This window comes from Stegostoma tigrinum, chromosome 6, assembly GCF_030684315.1.
Source record: "Stegostoma tigrinum isolate sSteTig4 chromosome 6, sSteTig4.hap1, whole genome shotgun sequence".
NCBI lineage: Eukaryota > Metazoa > Chordata > Chondrichthyes > Orectolobiformes > Stegostomatidae > Stegostoma > Stegostoma tigrinum.
Window position 1 is genome coordinate 60,503,875 of NC_081359.1, and position 17,810 is coordinate 60,521,684.

At 39.2% G+C, this 17,810-nt stretch overlaps 1 protein-coding gene across 1 annotated transcript in view; it reads right to left on the reverse strand.

Moving 5' to 3' along the window:
• Nucleotides 1–17,810, reverse strand: part of LOC125453252 (E3 ubiquitin-protein ligase RNF149-like) — a 34,157-nt gene that overhangs the window by 6,678 nt on the left and 9,669 nt on the right. The window contains exons 3-7 of the mRNA XM_059646597.1: nt 15,975–16,225; nt 13,746–13,829; nt 11,440–11,522; nt 8,143–8,239; nt 914–1,106 (exon numbers count right to left, since the gene is read on the reverse strand). Of these exons, the coding sequence (XP_059502580.1) occupies nt 914–1,106; nt 8,143–8,239; nt 11,440–11,522; nt 13,746–13,829; nt 15,975–16,225 (708 nt within the window). The remainder of the gene's footprint in view (nt 1–913; nt 1,107–8,142; nt 8,240–11,439; nt 11,523–13,745; nt 13,830–15,974; nt 16,226–17,810) is intronic.

Below are 17,810 nucleotides of genomic sequence, written 5' to 3' on the forward strand. Positions count from 1 at the left end.
CAATCAACATGTAATTTAAAATATGCCCTTCAGTATACAGTACAAATTTAATGTTACCTATATTCATAAAAATCAGATGTTTCACTATCTATGTTTCCTAATTATATATTTATTCATTTGAATAAAACAATATCATAATATAAAAACAGTGGTAGTGGGTTAAGGTTTAGCCTCATCAATTTTCTATCTTCTTGTTTTGTTTTCGGCCCCAATTTAACTATGTCCATTTTTATGTTTGCTATTATATAGCACAGAGAAAGAGAAGTAATGGATCCAATTTTGATCTTGCCGTTGACGTTCTTTCAGGCTGAATTACATACTATAAGCTTTATTCATTACTTTTGTCTCTTTAACCTAATTGCTATCTATGTCGGCATGCTTTTGTGTGTTTATCCACAAGCTTCTTTCAACACCCAAATGACATTTGGGTAAAAATGGATAACTTTGGGAGTGGAAGTTTCCAAATTACCACTGCAGGGAATTACTAGAAATGCATTAAAATGATTATTTCCTGGATTATAGGAAAGACGCAGAAACTGCACAAGATGCATTTTTAACACATACTGATCAGGTAATTCAAGAAGACAGGTCATCACATGTCTGCATCCAAAGTTGAGTTAATTGCTGAACTTTGGGGGCGAAAAAATTGTCATACTCAGTGCTTCCCTAACACTACACCTGGCCGTGGAATACGAACAAAAGGAAAAAAAAAGTCTGGATTGTGGATCTCCGTGATCATAAGGTGTACAGTCTAGGTCTGCCACTAGTTATTACAGCAATTTACAGCTACCACCAGTGCAGTGTTATCCATGTCAATGCTCACATTTCACACCAGCCACAAGCTTTAATCTGTGGTGGTCTCACTTCAAGATGAACTTTATTAGGGTCAATATTATTGAATAATTATACTTACCAATTAAAGCTGCAGCTTCATCTTCTTCCATTAGTCTATCATCATGCTGTAGTGACTCAAACGTTGGAGAGTTTGGGAAGGTACTTGTTTCAGCTCCAGCTCCTTCTTGTAAAACAACATTTGAATTGCCAACAGGGATACTATCAGGCACAGATTCTGGTATAACCACTTCAACATTTTCATGTGTATCTACCTATGAAAAACAAAGATAAACGAAAGCAGTAAAGATGTTAACAAAGAACATTTTTTATTAAAAAAAAATGCCACAGCAATTCAAAAATAAAATTGTCAGAAGAAGGTGAATAGGACAAGCAAGCAAATCTTTGGTTCAAGTGGACTTTTTGGAAGACAAGTAATTAAAAAGTGGAGAAACAAGAAGGGATTGAAGGAGGAATCCGCAGAGTCAGGTATATAATTAGCTGAAGCATCAGCTGCTAAATTTGCAAAAGATGAAGCACAGAGGGGAGCATGTCAATGAGGAAAATAAGAGGCCAAGGATAGAGGTTTAGAGACTTAAGGAGGAGAACAGATCTCAATGCTGGAGATGCTGGCAATATGTTTGAATAGCAGAACGATCATACCAGACTGAAAAATACAGTATTGGCATTGGATCTAGTTGATGTGGATCACCCTGTCAAAAGGCTAAAATAAAGTCCAGAATCACAAAGAATGCAAAAGAGCAACTGCAAGGTCATTTTGGAAGGGCAAAAACTGAGTTGAAAGATAGCTGGGAGAAATGGCAATAGTTTTACAGTCAAAGACTTCAGAATATTGAATCATTGAACAAAAGGACAGTAGCTTGAGATGACGAACAGACGTGATGTTTTGAGGGTGCGGCTGATACAGGAAGCGCCAAGCAAGTAAGGCAAACCATTTCAAGTGTCTGTTCACAAGAAACGCTGATATGTGGCCAGCAGTTTAGTGGAAATAGAGTTAAGAGTGCAGAAACACAAGTACATAAGAAAGAATATGTTTTCAGCTTGTTCTACCATTCAAGATAAGTGCTGATTTCCAACCTCAACACCATCTCCCCGCATTGGTCTCATATTCCCTAATCTCAAGTACTCAAAAATTTATCAACTTCTTCTCTTAAATACATTCGACAACTGAGTAGCCACGGTTTTCTGGTGGACAGACATGCAAATATTCTGATCAGCAGCCTCACTTGAGCATTCAAGAGCTGACAGTTTGCCATTGGAGCAGACTAACTCCCAACCAGTGAGGCCTTGCATCACATGGGGTATTTTGACAGGTCCTAGCGAGGCATAGGAGAGTGATGTGTCAAGGGTTGCCATAGAGATGGTTGTTGATACTGGTAGAGCTCCCCCCCTGCTGAAAGCTGAAAGCCACAGAGTACCAGATTAGGAAGGTGAACCTTGCCCACACTGCCCTACCACAAAATAACAGTGTGGCTTTTAGGCTTCAGCAAGTGATCTCCCAAAAATGTCAGAGGGTCCACATTTAAGTGGGCAACAAGTTGGCAAATGGAGTAATATGTGGAAAAATATGAAGTTGTTCAGAAGAATAGAGTATTATTTAAACGGAGAAAATAAAGGAATATCAATTTAAGACTGAGAGGAGGTGGTTTCTTTGCTCACAGGGTTGAGTGTCTTTGGAACACCTTGCCACAGAGGGCTGCCGGGCAGAGTTCTTGTAGATATTGAAGGCTGAGATAGATATTTGATCTGTGCAGAATCAAGGGTTTTGTGGGAAAATGCAGGAAAGTGGACAAAGAGTGTCGGATCAGCCATGATGTTATTGAACGGTGGAGCAGGCATGACGGATAGAATACCCTACTCCTGCTCCTATTTCTTATTGTCTTATGCGGCTAGTAAAATGCAAGTGGTAACAGGAAAATGTCCTTAATTGGTCAATTAAGTTACTCAGTTGGACTATCTCTGTAACAGTGGAAGACTGTATTATATAAATGCTATCTCTATGGAGCACAAGCAGTACTCATGCGCAAGATAAAGCAGGTGCCATTCATATTCAACCGAAGCAGCTGTCCCATTCAGGGTTAACCCAGACCAGTAATTTCTTATTCAGGGCCTAAGGTTTCCCTGTCCACACTGCCACCTCTATTATCCACCGCCCTCCAAGTCAAAATGAACATACCCCTGTAACTGCAACTCCACATTAAGACTATGACTGGCACATGCTCCATTCAAAAGGTGCCAATCCACCTAAACAAGTGTGTATTGGGGATATTGGTTTCAGCATGAAAGCCTTGCTAGTGAAAGGCCAGAGCAGCATAGGGGATTGATGGTGGTCTCTGAAAACTAATTAACATGAAGTAAAACTGGGGAAGCCTACAAATGCATTTGCACCAAATGTCCAATGGAAAGTGGTGACATCAGCAGCATGTGCTTGGCCACATCCCAAACTTGTCATGGAGAGCTGACATCACCAGTGCCATGTGCATTGGCAGCCATCCGGAGTAAGCAGCCTACAGGTAAAATGCTATAGCAATAGGAAGGCAAAGTCTGCCCTTCACCCTGTCTTCCTTCACCATTTTACAGGAACTCCCACATCCCAGCCCATCCTAGGTGTTGTGTCACCAGTGCCCTGCACACCCGTGGTAAAATGTCTTCACTCCTAATCTCAAATCCATTTTACCTCAGTATTAAAACTCTACAACACATCTACAAGGATAGCCAAGCCCTTTTGAACACAAATTTTGCATCACTATCATGAATAAAAATAAAATCTGCATTTTTTTCCCTACTACAGTAAATAACTTGTTACATTGTATTCCATCTGCCATGGTCTTGCACACTTATCCAACCGGTCCTCCACATTATTAGCAGAAATTTAATTTGCCCAGTCTATATGGCAATTAACGTTTTGCATGACTATTGTATTCCCTTAGTTATGTACGTTGCTAGTTTCCAGATTCCTTTTCTGCCTTACACCACAATTACCATAAGCAGGCTTATAAATAACTTCCAGCAACACGTCCTGTGCCTTGCTGTTTCTCAGCTTCATCTGAACTGATTTTTCTCCTTGAATTATTGACCTCAGTTCCTCTCTCTCTTTACTGTCTCCATCAGGCTACAACTCCTTTTCATTTTTGCCCATCTCTTCTATAATATATCCTTTAATATTTAGTTCTTAACCTTGGACACTTTGAAACTAGGTCTCCATAACAGTCATTAGATCAAAGTTAATAATTTCCCATTAATTCATCTAAACTGTTAAGGATGTTTTGTGTATTCAGAATTAAAAGGCTTCTGTATCCAGAAGGTTTGGGTTCAAGTCCCAACTGCCCTATAGAAGGTATGCCATAACAGTTCTGAGCAGGTCATTGAAAAATTTTGTTTTTGGCACGTTCATAATTGTGCCTTTAACTTTAATTTTATTCTAAGTTTCTCTGACTTTAGTCACTCATGCCCTTTTTACTTTTATTAATTGCAGTCCCTTCCAGACCACTCTGCTTACTTTTACCCATTAAAAAGTAAAGTGCTCTATGGCTTTAACATTTTTCTTGGTGCTTCTGAATTCTTACATTCTTTCCTGTCCCTCCCCAGAAAGAAACACATCCACAGCTTTAATTGGTTAAAGCTCAGTCTACAGCCCGAGTTATTCAAATTGCCGAGACACCGTACCCTGTTGGTTTAAAGGGAACCCGTCCCCCTGGAGCTCCCTCTTTCTCAGTGCTACTGGCCCACGAAGCCAAATTCCTGCCTCCGAGACCACTTCTTCAACTACACACTTCATCTTCTCATCGGTTTCTTCCATAAGCCAACTGACACACATTTCAAGTAACATCAGCGCCAGGGACCCAGGTTCGATTCCAGCCTTGGGTGACTGTGTGTGGAGTTTGCTCATTCTCCCTGTGCCTTTGTGGGTTTCCTCTGGGTGCTCCGGTTTCCTCCCACAGTTCAAAGATGTGCAGGCTAGGTGGATCGGCCATGCTAAATCACCCGTAGTGTTCAGGGGTGTGTGGGTTATAGGGGGATGGGTCTGGGTGGGATGCTCCAAGGGGCAGCGTGGACTTGTTGGGCCGAAGGGCCTGTTTCCACACTGTAGGGAATCTAATCTAATAACCGAGATTACCTTTGAAATTCTGCTTTCTCGTTTGGACCCTAACTCCTTAAATTCTCTCAGCAAAACATAATTCCGAGTTCCCAGTATGCAGTTGTTTCCTATATTAAAAGTGTTGGATATTTTCCTGCCCACTCCAAGTTCTTCTCCAGCTATGTGCAGATGCCTTTTACCCTTTGAAAAGAAATTTAATCAGATTCAAGGAAGTGGGTGATGATGACCTTCCAATGATCAAGACCAGGGGAGAAGGAGGCAGATATGAAAATAATTAAGGGGATATAAGGGGTGAAGAGAGTTTTAGAGAAGAGAAGTGGGCACTGAACATAGGGAAGAGAAAGCAGGGAAAGCCCTTGTGGAAATATAAAATCACTAAGGATGGACATAATTGCTCCTTTGTGACCTACAAAACAATTTGACCTGGGCCTCCAAGGGTCCTCTTTGATTACATCACCTGTGGAACTGATCTATTCCAGCCATTTGCAATTAAAAATGTTCATTGCGTTTCTACTACGTATTAAATGGGCTTGTCACATAAAATTGGCACAAGGGTTGGATGCCCAGCAGTAGGCCCTTTCAAAATGGGAAAAGCTGGACAGGTGATATCATGGCAATAAAGTTACCAATATCATTGACACTATTACTGCTCCATTAACTCCAGGCAAATGCAGGGAAGTCAGTGCCAAGGACACAAACGCATACCCTCCAGTGTGTTCAACTATCCATAGTGTCTGCCTGTGTCGGTCCATTAGCAACAAACCCCCACTCTACAATCTTTTACATGTTCAGCATGCCATAGGATCCCTTAAAATGATTCCAAAACACCCTGACCCTCTCTCTCTGGTGTACTTCTCTAGATAAGCACACTATTTGTGTAGTACATAATGATGAAAAACAGAGCCTCAAAACTGTCAGAGAAATTTGGAGGTTATTTCAGTTAGAAAATCTGAATCCAACCAGGATTTTGAAAAGTTTCCATTCTCTAATGATTGCAAAGGTTCCTACTTGCTTGAACAAATGCATTGAACTTGCATTCAAATGCCATGTTATTTTACATCCGACCTGATTTTCTGAATTGGTATGACAGGTCGGCACAACATCGAGGGCTGAAGGGCCTGTACTATGCTGTAATGTTCTATGTTCTATGAATTTAATGTCCACTACAGTGAGCCCATCCACAGGCTGGCAAAATCACTATGGCCATTCCTGGATGTCCTGCTCCAATTAAAAGTCAATTAGGCAACTTTCTAGCCAGTGTTAGTATTCCTGGCTGTAGAGATCCCACTTCAAGAAGCTGCTGGCCAATCAAAAGTAGGTCTTGACCCTTTCCATATGGCAGTTAACTGGGGAATCAGGGAAGTGTCAAGATCTCCATCCCAAGTCCTCCATGCCTCATTATGTGGCAATTACCCAAGACCTCAGCTTGCTCCCAGGGTGAACTGTGCCCAGTACATCAAACTGTTGGCATACTCAATGTTGGCTGACATTTCAGAGCAACACTGTAGAATATGAAAGCATCTCTCCATGTATTAGAACAAGAACCAATACAAATATTGGGAAAAAAGGGGGATGATTGTAACACAGGAGTTAGGCACACAAAATGTATGAAGATTCCAAAACTGTTCCACCAGCAACATAACTATATAAGCATTCATGAAAAAGTTTAACTCTCAGAAACAAACCATTCAAAACAGGCAGCTGCAGTCTAACACTCTAGACACAAGAAAACTTAACAGCACAATTCCTCCTATTGAATGAGGCAGAAAGCAGCACAGTAATGCTGCTTTGGGTCCAGAGGCAATAACTAGAAGTAGTCCTCCTCAAGCATGCAAGCCAGTTTACACCAGCAAATCATGAAGGAGCTTCTGTGCTGTCCTGATGGAGCCCCTCATCCCCAGTTGTTGTACATGTACTCCCATTCCCATCACTCGTTCACCAGAGGCTTTGGGTTGTCCTGTTCATGAATCTTGCTTTTTCCACACTGCAGCTCACTTTTGAAAGGCTTAAATTTCTTCTGTCTGCTGCTGTGCTCTCCCTTGGGATTCTTCAAGCTCTGTCTCCTCCATACTGTACTTAGGATCTCAGGCTTTGCTCCACAACCTAAGGCCACCTCTTCATCCACCTGAAGGGGCCCACAAGACCTGACCAAAACTTCTGCCTAGCACTCTCCCAAGTTATCGCGGTCAGTGATCCTCAAAGATACAATACCCTACATGAAATTGGGGCCTGGGTATCTAAAAACAGACCAAAGTTGGAAGACAGGGCCCAGTCGAACTTCCCCATTACATTTGTTTAAAAATGCTGCACAAGCATAATATATTTCTTTCTGATGCTACAAACGTTCGATTGAGTAGCTGAGCCACATAGATGTGAAGAGGTGCTACAGCCCCTCTGGCTTACAGGAAGGAAATTACAGTCAGAATCTCCCCTTCATATCACTAGCTAATGCCTCTGCTTGAAGTGCAAAAGGATATCAGACAGTGTGCCAACATTCTTTTTGAGCCCCAAAGAATTCTTTCCCACTAAGGAGAAAATGTTCTGGATAGGTGTGACATTAACAAAAATCGACAAGAGGGAAAGAACAACAGGTTATTTGTTCATATAATTTCACAAACACTCCCACCCGTGTTTTGGGAATTATTCAGTACACTTACTGATAATATACAACACAAGGAGGAAAAGAATTACTTCTGTATCCCATCTTTTATATTTTTCAGGAGAATGCAAAGCACTTAAAGCCAGGAAGTATTTCTGAAGTATAGTCACTGCAGTAATACAGGCAACTTGGTTAGCAAGGTTTCATAAACAATGAGATAAATGGAAAAGACAAATTGTTTTGGTTGTTGGTGCATGACGAATGTTTATCAGGACATAACAGAAACTCCCTTGTTCTTCCTTCTCTCAAACTGCCAGGGGATCTATTAAAACCACCTGTGCAGGCCAATGTTTAACACTTAATCCAAAAGACAGCATCACTCATGCATCCTTATAAATGGGATGAATCATCAGGTATACTGTGCTCAGCTGTCTGGAATGAAGTCTCATGACTCAGAGGTAACAGTCTTACCGCAGAGCAAAGGTCAACACTTGAAGAGACTGTAGTTTATTCTGCTAATTACACATTTCTTTTCACATTATGCCAGTTAAATAAGTTAGTATTTCATCGAAATATGTCTTCCATCACTTACCATAAAGCCAAGTGCTTTAATGACATCAAGTTTACACATAGGACAGGTTTGATGTTCAAGAAGCCATGGATCAATACATATTCTGTGGAATACATGCCTAAAGAATAATACAAATCACAATCAAATTGCTTCAGCCACTTGAACCAGTTGAAAAATCACAGATAGCTAGGTTACTTCTTGCTGGTCATGTTTTCTAAGATTGAATTGATAGCATACTTTAAACCAATTTCTATTCAATTCATGCAAGCTGGAGGCAAAGAATGTATGAACATCTAAGACTGTATGACTTCTGCTGCAGAGATATTGATATTTGCATTGAATGCTAAAATATAATAGTTTCCAATGAATTTAAGGAGGGAGTGTAATTTGTAATAGTAAATGAATCTAAGCAGAGAAATCAGGCCTGTCAGTTGAGCAGCACAAAAAGGGCATCATCCTACTTTTCATTCTACCATTCAGTTTAAAAGAGATTACCATGTGCAGTTTTGGTGTTCTTAATTTTAGTACATACTTGCCACAGAGGGAGTCAATGGAGGTTCATGGGGTTAGGGGATTGATCCATGAGGAAAAATTGAGTGGACAAGACAATAAATTCCCTGGAGTTTAAAAGAACAATTATGATTCAATTTCCATTTATTGTTGCGAAGTTGAGTAGAGTAATTGTGAACTGGGACGTAGGAAGTTAGAATTTGGCATGGTCCCTTTAAAAGATTACGTGCTTTTTCTGTGCTTACAGATCCAAATGGATATTTGTGAGCAGCAACGTGAAACTTTGCAAGTAAATAGAGAGCAACAGGCTTGAAACTATTGTATCAAAAGGCCAAACAGTTAACAAGCCAAGCAAGAGTTCTTACCAAGACAACAAACTTTAGAATTTAGCCAATCAATTTGAACCAAGCACTTAGAGACCAAAATCCAATTAAATTTAAATCTGATGCTTTTGACAACAGAGGACCAATCCTATCATAAGAAGTATTGAATTCATCATCAAGGGTATAAAAGAAGGGGGGCATTTGGACAAAACCCCAGAGCTAGCTGCTATCTACTAGAGTTAACAGCCCTTAGCTCTCAAGTGAGAATTGCTGGCTGTCAGAATCCTCTAAGTCTTGGAGAAAGCACCATCTAAGTAACAAAAGTACCAACAGCACAACGAGTGAATACTCCTGACAAAAGAATTGACGGACACAGCCTTCCTGACAGGAATACTGACACAGAAGAAACACAGCATTCAGGAAGACAAATAACCCGACTCTAATTGGCAGACAAAATTCTATTTTTATTTGATATAAGTAAAACTTGTATTTATTGGAACAGCATACCATTAGAATCTGGTTTTATTTGGGAATAATTATTCGGTTTGTTAATAGTTTAGTTAATTTGCTCACTGTTAGACTTAGAGAAATAAATTATTACTTGTCGAATGTCAAATGACTGTCAGGAATTTATTTATTAACCACGAGAAATTGCTGAAAGGCAGGTTACACTACTTTTCAGACTGCTTTTACAGATTACAGGGCGAGGTGCTCCTCTTTGGGTGTTTCCGGTTCTAGTTCTCAGAGCTGGGGTGGTGGGTGGGTGGGGGTGGGAGGGTCAACATCTGCTTTGTAACAATAAAATATTCTTTCATTTGACACAATAGACACAGAGAAACTACTTCCACTGTCTGGGGAACCCACACAGGGGATGAGGGTGGTCAGTCAAATAAAACAACAATGACAAGAAATTTTGCAAAGAAGGTTCCAATGGTCTTATCCAGCTACTTTCTTATAGAATCATTGGCCAGCTTACACACTGTAGGGATTCATTCAGCCCATCAAGTCAACATTGCCTCTCTAAAGAGCATCCCAAACAGACCCACCCCCTTTCCCTATGCCTGTAACCCTGCATTTCCTATGGCTAATCGACCTAACCTGCAAATCACCACCCACTAAGGACAATTTAGTACGGCCAATCCACCCAAACTGCATATCTTTGGACTTATGTTCTTACACTTTCAAAGAAACTGTGCAGAGTTCTAGGAATGAGAATGGTTATTAACACTGATACCTGAAACAGAACTTAATTTTATATGACAACTACCTGTGTATCAACAAGAAAAAAATACTTTTGCCTATTTGATGAGTTCCATGATTTGTATATACAACTGCACACATTTTCAGAAAACTATTTATTTTTAAAATGCGAATTACCTGAAACCTTCTCAAAATTTGAAAATCCTCCCAATTGTGCAAAAGTTGGAAATCATTTATTCAATTATAATACTCCTTATTTGAATTAATGTTTACACTTCAAATTAACACAATTAAACATAGCCCCATTTTGTGCATCTTTTTATTAATGTGCGTAGTTTCAATACCAAAATGTCAATATTGTGCATGCTAAAACCCATGCCTCATTGTCTGCATTAACGTGCCGCTATTTACTATACTAACTTCTGTATACAATGACAGTTGGTTTTTTTAAAAACCCAACATGACAGGGCAATAGTTACGGGAAGTTTTTCCAAAAATCAAATATAAACGCATAAAATAAAAGTGAGAATCCACTTCATTCCTTGCTTTTGCTTTACTATGATTAGATTTTACTACCGTATATGTATGAGATATGACCTTGCATCACTAATCTTTCCTAGATTAGGTGGATTAGCCATGGAAAATGCAGGGTTACATGGATAGGGTAATGGGGGTGGGTCTGGGTAGGATGCTGTTTGGAGGGTTGATGTGGGCTCGATGGGTCGAATGGCCTGCTTTCACATTGTTGGGATTCCATGATTCTATGATTTGCTTTAGGATTTAGGATGCATCTCTCCTCTTCTCTCCCTTTAAAAAAAAAGGGAATTGAAGGAAAATAGCAAAATGAATGGTAGTCATTAAGTCCCACTTTATGTTTAATCGTCTGGATGGAAATCAACTGCTCTCCAACTTAATATGTTTTATTTTTAAAGTCTGACCTTTTTCAGCTACTTTGTTGAACAGGTGGCTTGCGTAAATTATGCTGATTTCCAAATGTTTTTGTAGAGGAACCCTTCCCTTGCCCAGAGCTGACTTATTTGTGTAGGATCAACATGATCTTTACAGCTCTATGGTAGCCTATTTTTCCACTTCAAAATTATCAATTTTATTAGAGCAAGGACCAGAAAATATTCCAAAACTCCATCTCACTTTATTCATGAGCTTTTCAAAAAAAAATTGGTCTTTATAAATTAAAAATTATCCAGATTGTTTTCTTCTACATATTCCTTTAGGTTAAAATATTAAAATCAAATGCATTATGTATCATTTTAAAAAAGGTACATACTTGCATGGAAGAATTCGCACAACATCTCGGGATCTATATACTTCAATACACACAGCACAACCATCAACATCCAAATTTATTTCCTAACAAGAATAAAAACGCTTGAAGTTAGATGAAGTATAGAACTGGATAAACATGTACATACATAAGAATACTCTTTTTGATTTAATCTATAGACAGTTTGGATTCATAAATTTAAAATTTATTATTGGTTTATTTTCAACATGAAAAATGTTGAGGTCGGAGTTGAGGTGTAGAATGTCGAGAGTAGAAACAAACAATTTTGACTGTGGTATAGCACAAGATTTAAAGGCAGCTGAAAGTCAAAAATTCAAAGCGGAAACATTAATAAGCAGGATTTCGACCAATTGGCTTTTCAGGCCTGCATATTCCATACAGGACATCAGAGGCTTTTAAAATTCTAGTTTGCTAGTTGCCCAAGTAGAGAAAATGAGAGAAAATTCTTTGTATAATTAGTATTGTCTCAAACCTATTACATTCCTTTTGGCCTCCTCTATTTTGTATATCTCAACAGCATCCTCAAGAGTGTATTTGCCCAGTCGCAAAGGGTTTAATGCTCCTTCTATAATGTGATATGCACAGCAGTATACAAATTGGTGTAAAGAATGTATTAATTTTGCACGATTTCCTTCTTTCAATTTTTGAAAGCTGTTGGACTTTTGAGGATTGCATTTCTTTTTCTTTATTCATTCACAGGATGAGGGCGTCGCTGGCCAGGCAGCATTTATTGCCCATCCCTAACTGCCCAGAGGACAGCTAAGAATCAACCATTTTGCTGTGGGTGTGGAATCACACATAGGCCAGACCAGATAAAGGATGGCAGTTTCCTTCTCTAAAGGACATTAGTGAACCAGATGTGTTTTTCCGACAACGGATTCATCATCATCATTAGACTCTTAATTCCAGATATTTAATTCCATCATCTGCCATGGTGGGATTTGAACCCAGGTCCCCAGGACATTATCTAGGTCTCTGGATTAACAGGCCAGCGATAATACCAGTAGGCCATCGCCTCCCCTACTGACTCTTGCACTTTCAATGAATTATGTAATTGAGCACTAGATCTTTATATTCATTCACACATTGCAGAGTCTTTACTTATTGAATACAAACTCTATTCCACATTCTTCTTCCCCAAAATGTACTATCTATCTCAAACTTCTCCAGCACTGCAGAAAATGTACTATCTATCTCAAACTTCTCCAGCACTGCAGAACAAGAAGTAAACCCAGTGTCTGTCAAAGATAAAAAGTAACAAGTGGCACAAGATATGTCACAGTCTGAAAGTGGAGGTTCAGTTTTAGACAAGTTGAAATACAAGTTGTCCAATGCCAAGAGACCGTCCAATTTATCAGAGAGATTATTCAACTTTAAACATCACATCTGGCTGACTGTCTGCTCTCCTGCCTCTAGATCACAAGTTTATGGGTTGAATCAAGTCTCATTCCAGGACTCAACTGTGTAAGTCTATACTAATGCTTCAGTCTAGTTTTGTGGGAATATCATGCTATTAAGAAATGAATCTTTAAGTTGATACATTAAACAGCCCTCATGTGGATGTAAAAACTCCCAAGGAGAGGTATTCCTGGTACCCTGGCAAATATTTGTTTTTTCATTGAACACCAAAAGCAGACCAAATGATTAACTGTGGTATTGTTTGTTGTGGGTCTTTGTTGTAAGTGAGCCGAAGGCTGCGTTTTCCTACATCACAACATTCTCCACATAATAGTAGCTGGGATGCAAGTCAAGAATGTGTAAAGCTGTTTAAATACCTTTTTTTTCTTTTTATTGGCCATTTAAAACATTTAGGCATAGCAGCTTAAGGGGCATGACAAAAGGCCACATAATGTCCATTACCCTTCCCCTACAGTTCAGTCATTCCGCAATGGAAAGTGTCATCTGAAAATGAACCACTAACCCAGTGGGGAAAGACTGTGTAATTTTCCAAGCATACAATCCAATTATTCTCACACAGCAACCAGCCTGTAATTAGGCTGCATAGGCAGAGGACTGAGTTTGGTGTGGCATGAGTAACATTGTACAAAATATGGAGGTACTGCATGCAAACCAAGAAAATACACTAAAACATGTTTAAAATGTCCAACAAAAAATACAACTGGAAGTCTTACGTTATTAAAAATAATCATGATTCCTATAGAGCAAATTTGTAGCAAGGCCCTACACCATTGGCAAGACTTCGCTAAAATGTAAAGATGCAAGATGTTGCTGAAATAAAGTCAAAACTAAAATCCTGCCAGCAGACAAACAGAACAATAATGCCTTACCCTATCTCCGTGCCTGACAGTGTGCAGCTGAAGCTTACTGATAGCCTTCTTGGCTTCCCTCCTGTTATTCTTGTTTTTCTTGTTCTGATAATAAATGAAAAAAATGAATCGTATTAAAAAGTTAGTATGCTCATTTCTTTTAAGCCAGTCCCTTCAAATATTTAAAGTTTGGCCTAATTTTAAATTTGTAGAATCTGCTCCAAAGTCCTGCTATGCAAGCTACACTGCCTTTGCAATTCTTGGCGAAGAAACCGGATGATATTATGTTCACTTTAAAGTAAAACAGATCCCTAATCAACCAAAATGGCAAGTATACATTCTTCAGTGCAAAATTGTGCCACCCACCATAATAGTAAACATTGAAACATTAATGTCCCTAGCTCTCACACAAACCCGAAACATAAATATTTGTTTCAAGATCACTTCCCAAAACAAGCTGTCCAGATCATAGCTGGTACTAGTCCAGCTGTATCAAGGTAAGCAAATCTACACACAGCCTAATTTACAATGGCTACAGGAAACAGTGGAAGCCATCACAAAAAAAAAGGTTATGTGGAGCGAAGAAAGCAAGAGCCACTGCAGGGCTGCAACTAACAACAAAATGGCCTGAAATTTAACTTTCTAACGAAAGCAGACCTATGGCTGGTTTCCGAAGATCAATGCATGAAGTTAAATGAGTCCTAAGTGGCCTAATTCCCTTTGCCAGACTGTAAGCCTACTGCCACTACCCCATTTCAGCCTCCCCACTTCCATGCTATTTGGCCTAACCGGAATGTCAGTGAAACTCTGTTGTTTGGGAAAAACAAAATCCCTCATTTATTCATCGGTTAGGCCACATTTGGAATGCTACATTCAGTTCTGGTCTCCGTTCAATAGGAAAGATATTGGCACACTTGAAAGGGTTCAGAAAAGTTTCTTAAGGATGTTGCCAGGGTTGGAGAGTTTGAGCAATTGGAAGAGACTAGTTAGGCTGGGGCTATTTCCCTGAAGCATCAGAGGCTGAGGGGTGACCTTACAGAAGTTTATAAAATCAAGAGGAGCATGGATAGAATGTATAGCTAAGGTCTTTTCTCAGGAGTACAGGAGTCCAAAACTAGAGGGCATAGGTTTAAGGTGAGAGGCAAAAAAAATTTAAAAGGGACCAGAGGGGCTATTTTTTCACGCAGAGGGTGGAGCATGTATGGAATGAACTGCCAGAGGTGAATGTGGAGACTGGTACAATTAGAAGATTTAAAAGGCATCTGGATGGGTACATAAGTGTTATCCCATTGAGGTGTTAATGGGATAACATCCCACAAGTGGAGAGTTCAGAGGGATATGTGCCAAATGCTGGTCAATGGGATATTTTAGGATATTTAGGATAGTCACTTTATGCAATTGCCAGTTCTAAGGTTCTTTCCTTCTTTAATGACACAGAATAAATGAACACTAAACATGGTTCACTTGTGAGCCTGGAAAACAAGTGTCATCAGGCCAGCTGATTGTTCTAGTTACATTTTCTGCTAACTAACCCATAAGGTTTGAGATCTTCCCATCTCAAATATGGTTTGCTCAGCTCTCAAACAGAAAGCATGGTTTAAGTTGCAGAGTTGCACATTACCTCAAACTAGGTTGGCCTCAGTGGGCTGAGATAATTGACAAATTACAGAAGTAAAATACATTATTACTTAGTGCAGTAATTAGTGATGAAGAAATTATAGTTGCTTTTGCACCTTTACCAAAGACAATGATACATTATAATGTAAGAAAATTTGGTATAAAATCCTGCCCAAGTCACTGCTACAATGCATTAACCTAGTCTACTGGAAAAAGCCTCAGCTAATCAACATTCAAAGTACGACAATGAAACTGAAGGAGGTTGTAAAGAAAGGTGCTTTAAAACCAGGATAAAAAAGGGTAATTCAGAAGGAATATGGCCTATATAAAGAAATGGATGCAATTCATCACTAAATATTTTTATTTGCAAAACGAGCTCAGTGTGAGGGGAAAGCAAAAAAAAAAACAGGAAATTGTAAAACCTTAATTTAGAAAGTATTCATTTCACACGATGATCATTAAATATAAACTACTTAATAAAGCCTCTAATTAAAAATCTAAGTAGTGTACTGGCAAAGTGATGCTTTGTTTGAAAAACAGTGAACCTGAAAGCCTGAACTGAATACTATAGAAATATGGGGATTGTAAAAATACTTTAAAAATTTTGTTCATATATTTATATTCAATACTTACTTGACTTGAAAACTGCGATCCTGCATATAGAAATCTCTGTATGTAATAAAAAATGAGCCAAGCCAGGGAGATGATCATCATTGTTATGAAAGCAATTATCACAAATACTACAGACTGAGAGCTCATCCACTCCTGTACATGACGGGTACCAACAGTTATGGACATGATCACTGGGATACCTCGGCGAGCCAACTCTAGAATTTCCATTCCTTTTGAATTGCCAATCATGATAGCAACAGTATTTCCAGTCCCTGAAAATAAAAAAAAGAAAGACAGAGCGGCTATTGGTAACAGACCACATCCAAATCTGAAGCAGAACTGGAATAAAAGAAAGTGATTCCACTGAAAGATGTCAATTTAAAAATGAGATGGCGCAAATCAAGGTTAAATGTAGCTTTCATCAAAAGCCATATTTCTTTGTACTCACATCAGTTTAATTCTAGGATAGATTCTAATGCTTCCTGCTGAAGTATTCTAAGTGTTTACAAAATTGCTCCACACTATAGCGGAGCCTCTGCCAACAATGCTCTCTAGTCATCATTCCATCATATAGTAAAATAGTAAAAGCCACTCATTTGCAAGACCACTGGTACTGGTTGAGCACAATTGCCTATAATATACTGCTTCGTGTGAATTTTTTAAAAAGTCTGGCATGTAATAAAATTGAAACAGGTGACTGGGGAAGTTGCCAAAAATACTGACCAATTTTTCAACACAGACGGAACAAACAGATGGCTCACATGCTATAAAACTGCCTCAAAATCTCATCTATTGAAATGGCAAAGCAGAAGGACATGAACAAAGGACATGGTATTACACAGACGTTCAAAACAGCATAACATTTTCATAAAGCAGGCCTTCAGCCTTAAGAGGAGTGATAACTGAATGTCAATGGAGATATGCCACATGGAGATGGATAGCAATGACATGGAGTGCTATCAGAGATAATGGGAACTGCAGATGCTGGAGAATCCAAGATAACAAAGTGTGGAGCTGGATGAACACAGCAGGCCAAGCAGCACCTCATGGAGTGCTATTTTCACCCAACTACAGAGAAGTGCCACAAGACGCTCGATGACAAAGTAAGAAACAACAAGATAATACATGGGCCAAAACTTCTGTACTTTTTTGGCACCAATAGTGTTCACCCTTTAAAATTACTATCTCAAGAATGTTACCTTTCACATTGTACTGTGGTTAAATGAGTCACAATTTTGGGATGTCACAACTTCTGTCCCACTTCCTCTAAATACAACCAGTGTGCAGAATTTAAACTCCACCCTCTGCTTGAACAGTGTGAACCCAGCAGATCCATGATATCAGTTCTCAAGAGAATCCATTGGAAGATAGCCATCAAATGCTAGCCATCATTAATTTCCTTAATCTTCTATGGGAGAACACTGCATACAATTCTTGTGAAATGCAGGGGATCGAGGTAACATTGAAGAATTGGTGACTTAGTGGTAATGTCACTGGGCCAGCCATCTAGATGTCCAAGTTAATGCTTTGTACACACAGGTTCAAATCATAACCACTGTAGCTGCAAGAATTTAAATTCAATAAATTCATAAATCTGATTCAGTAATGGTGATTGTTAAAACATTGACAATCAGAAAAACCCATTAAAAACTCATGTGGTTGACTCGCAACTGCTCTCTAAATGGCAAAGCAACCACCTCAGTTCATGAGTAATTAGTAATAGGCAACATCTACATCCTCAGGAATGGTGAAACTGATGCCATATTCCAACTGGCATATTATTAGCTACACACGTTTCATGGCAACGCTGTAAACAGCAAACCATACTCTCTATCTCCTTAGTTACAACAGGGGTGC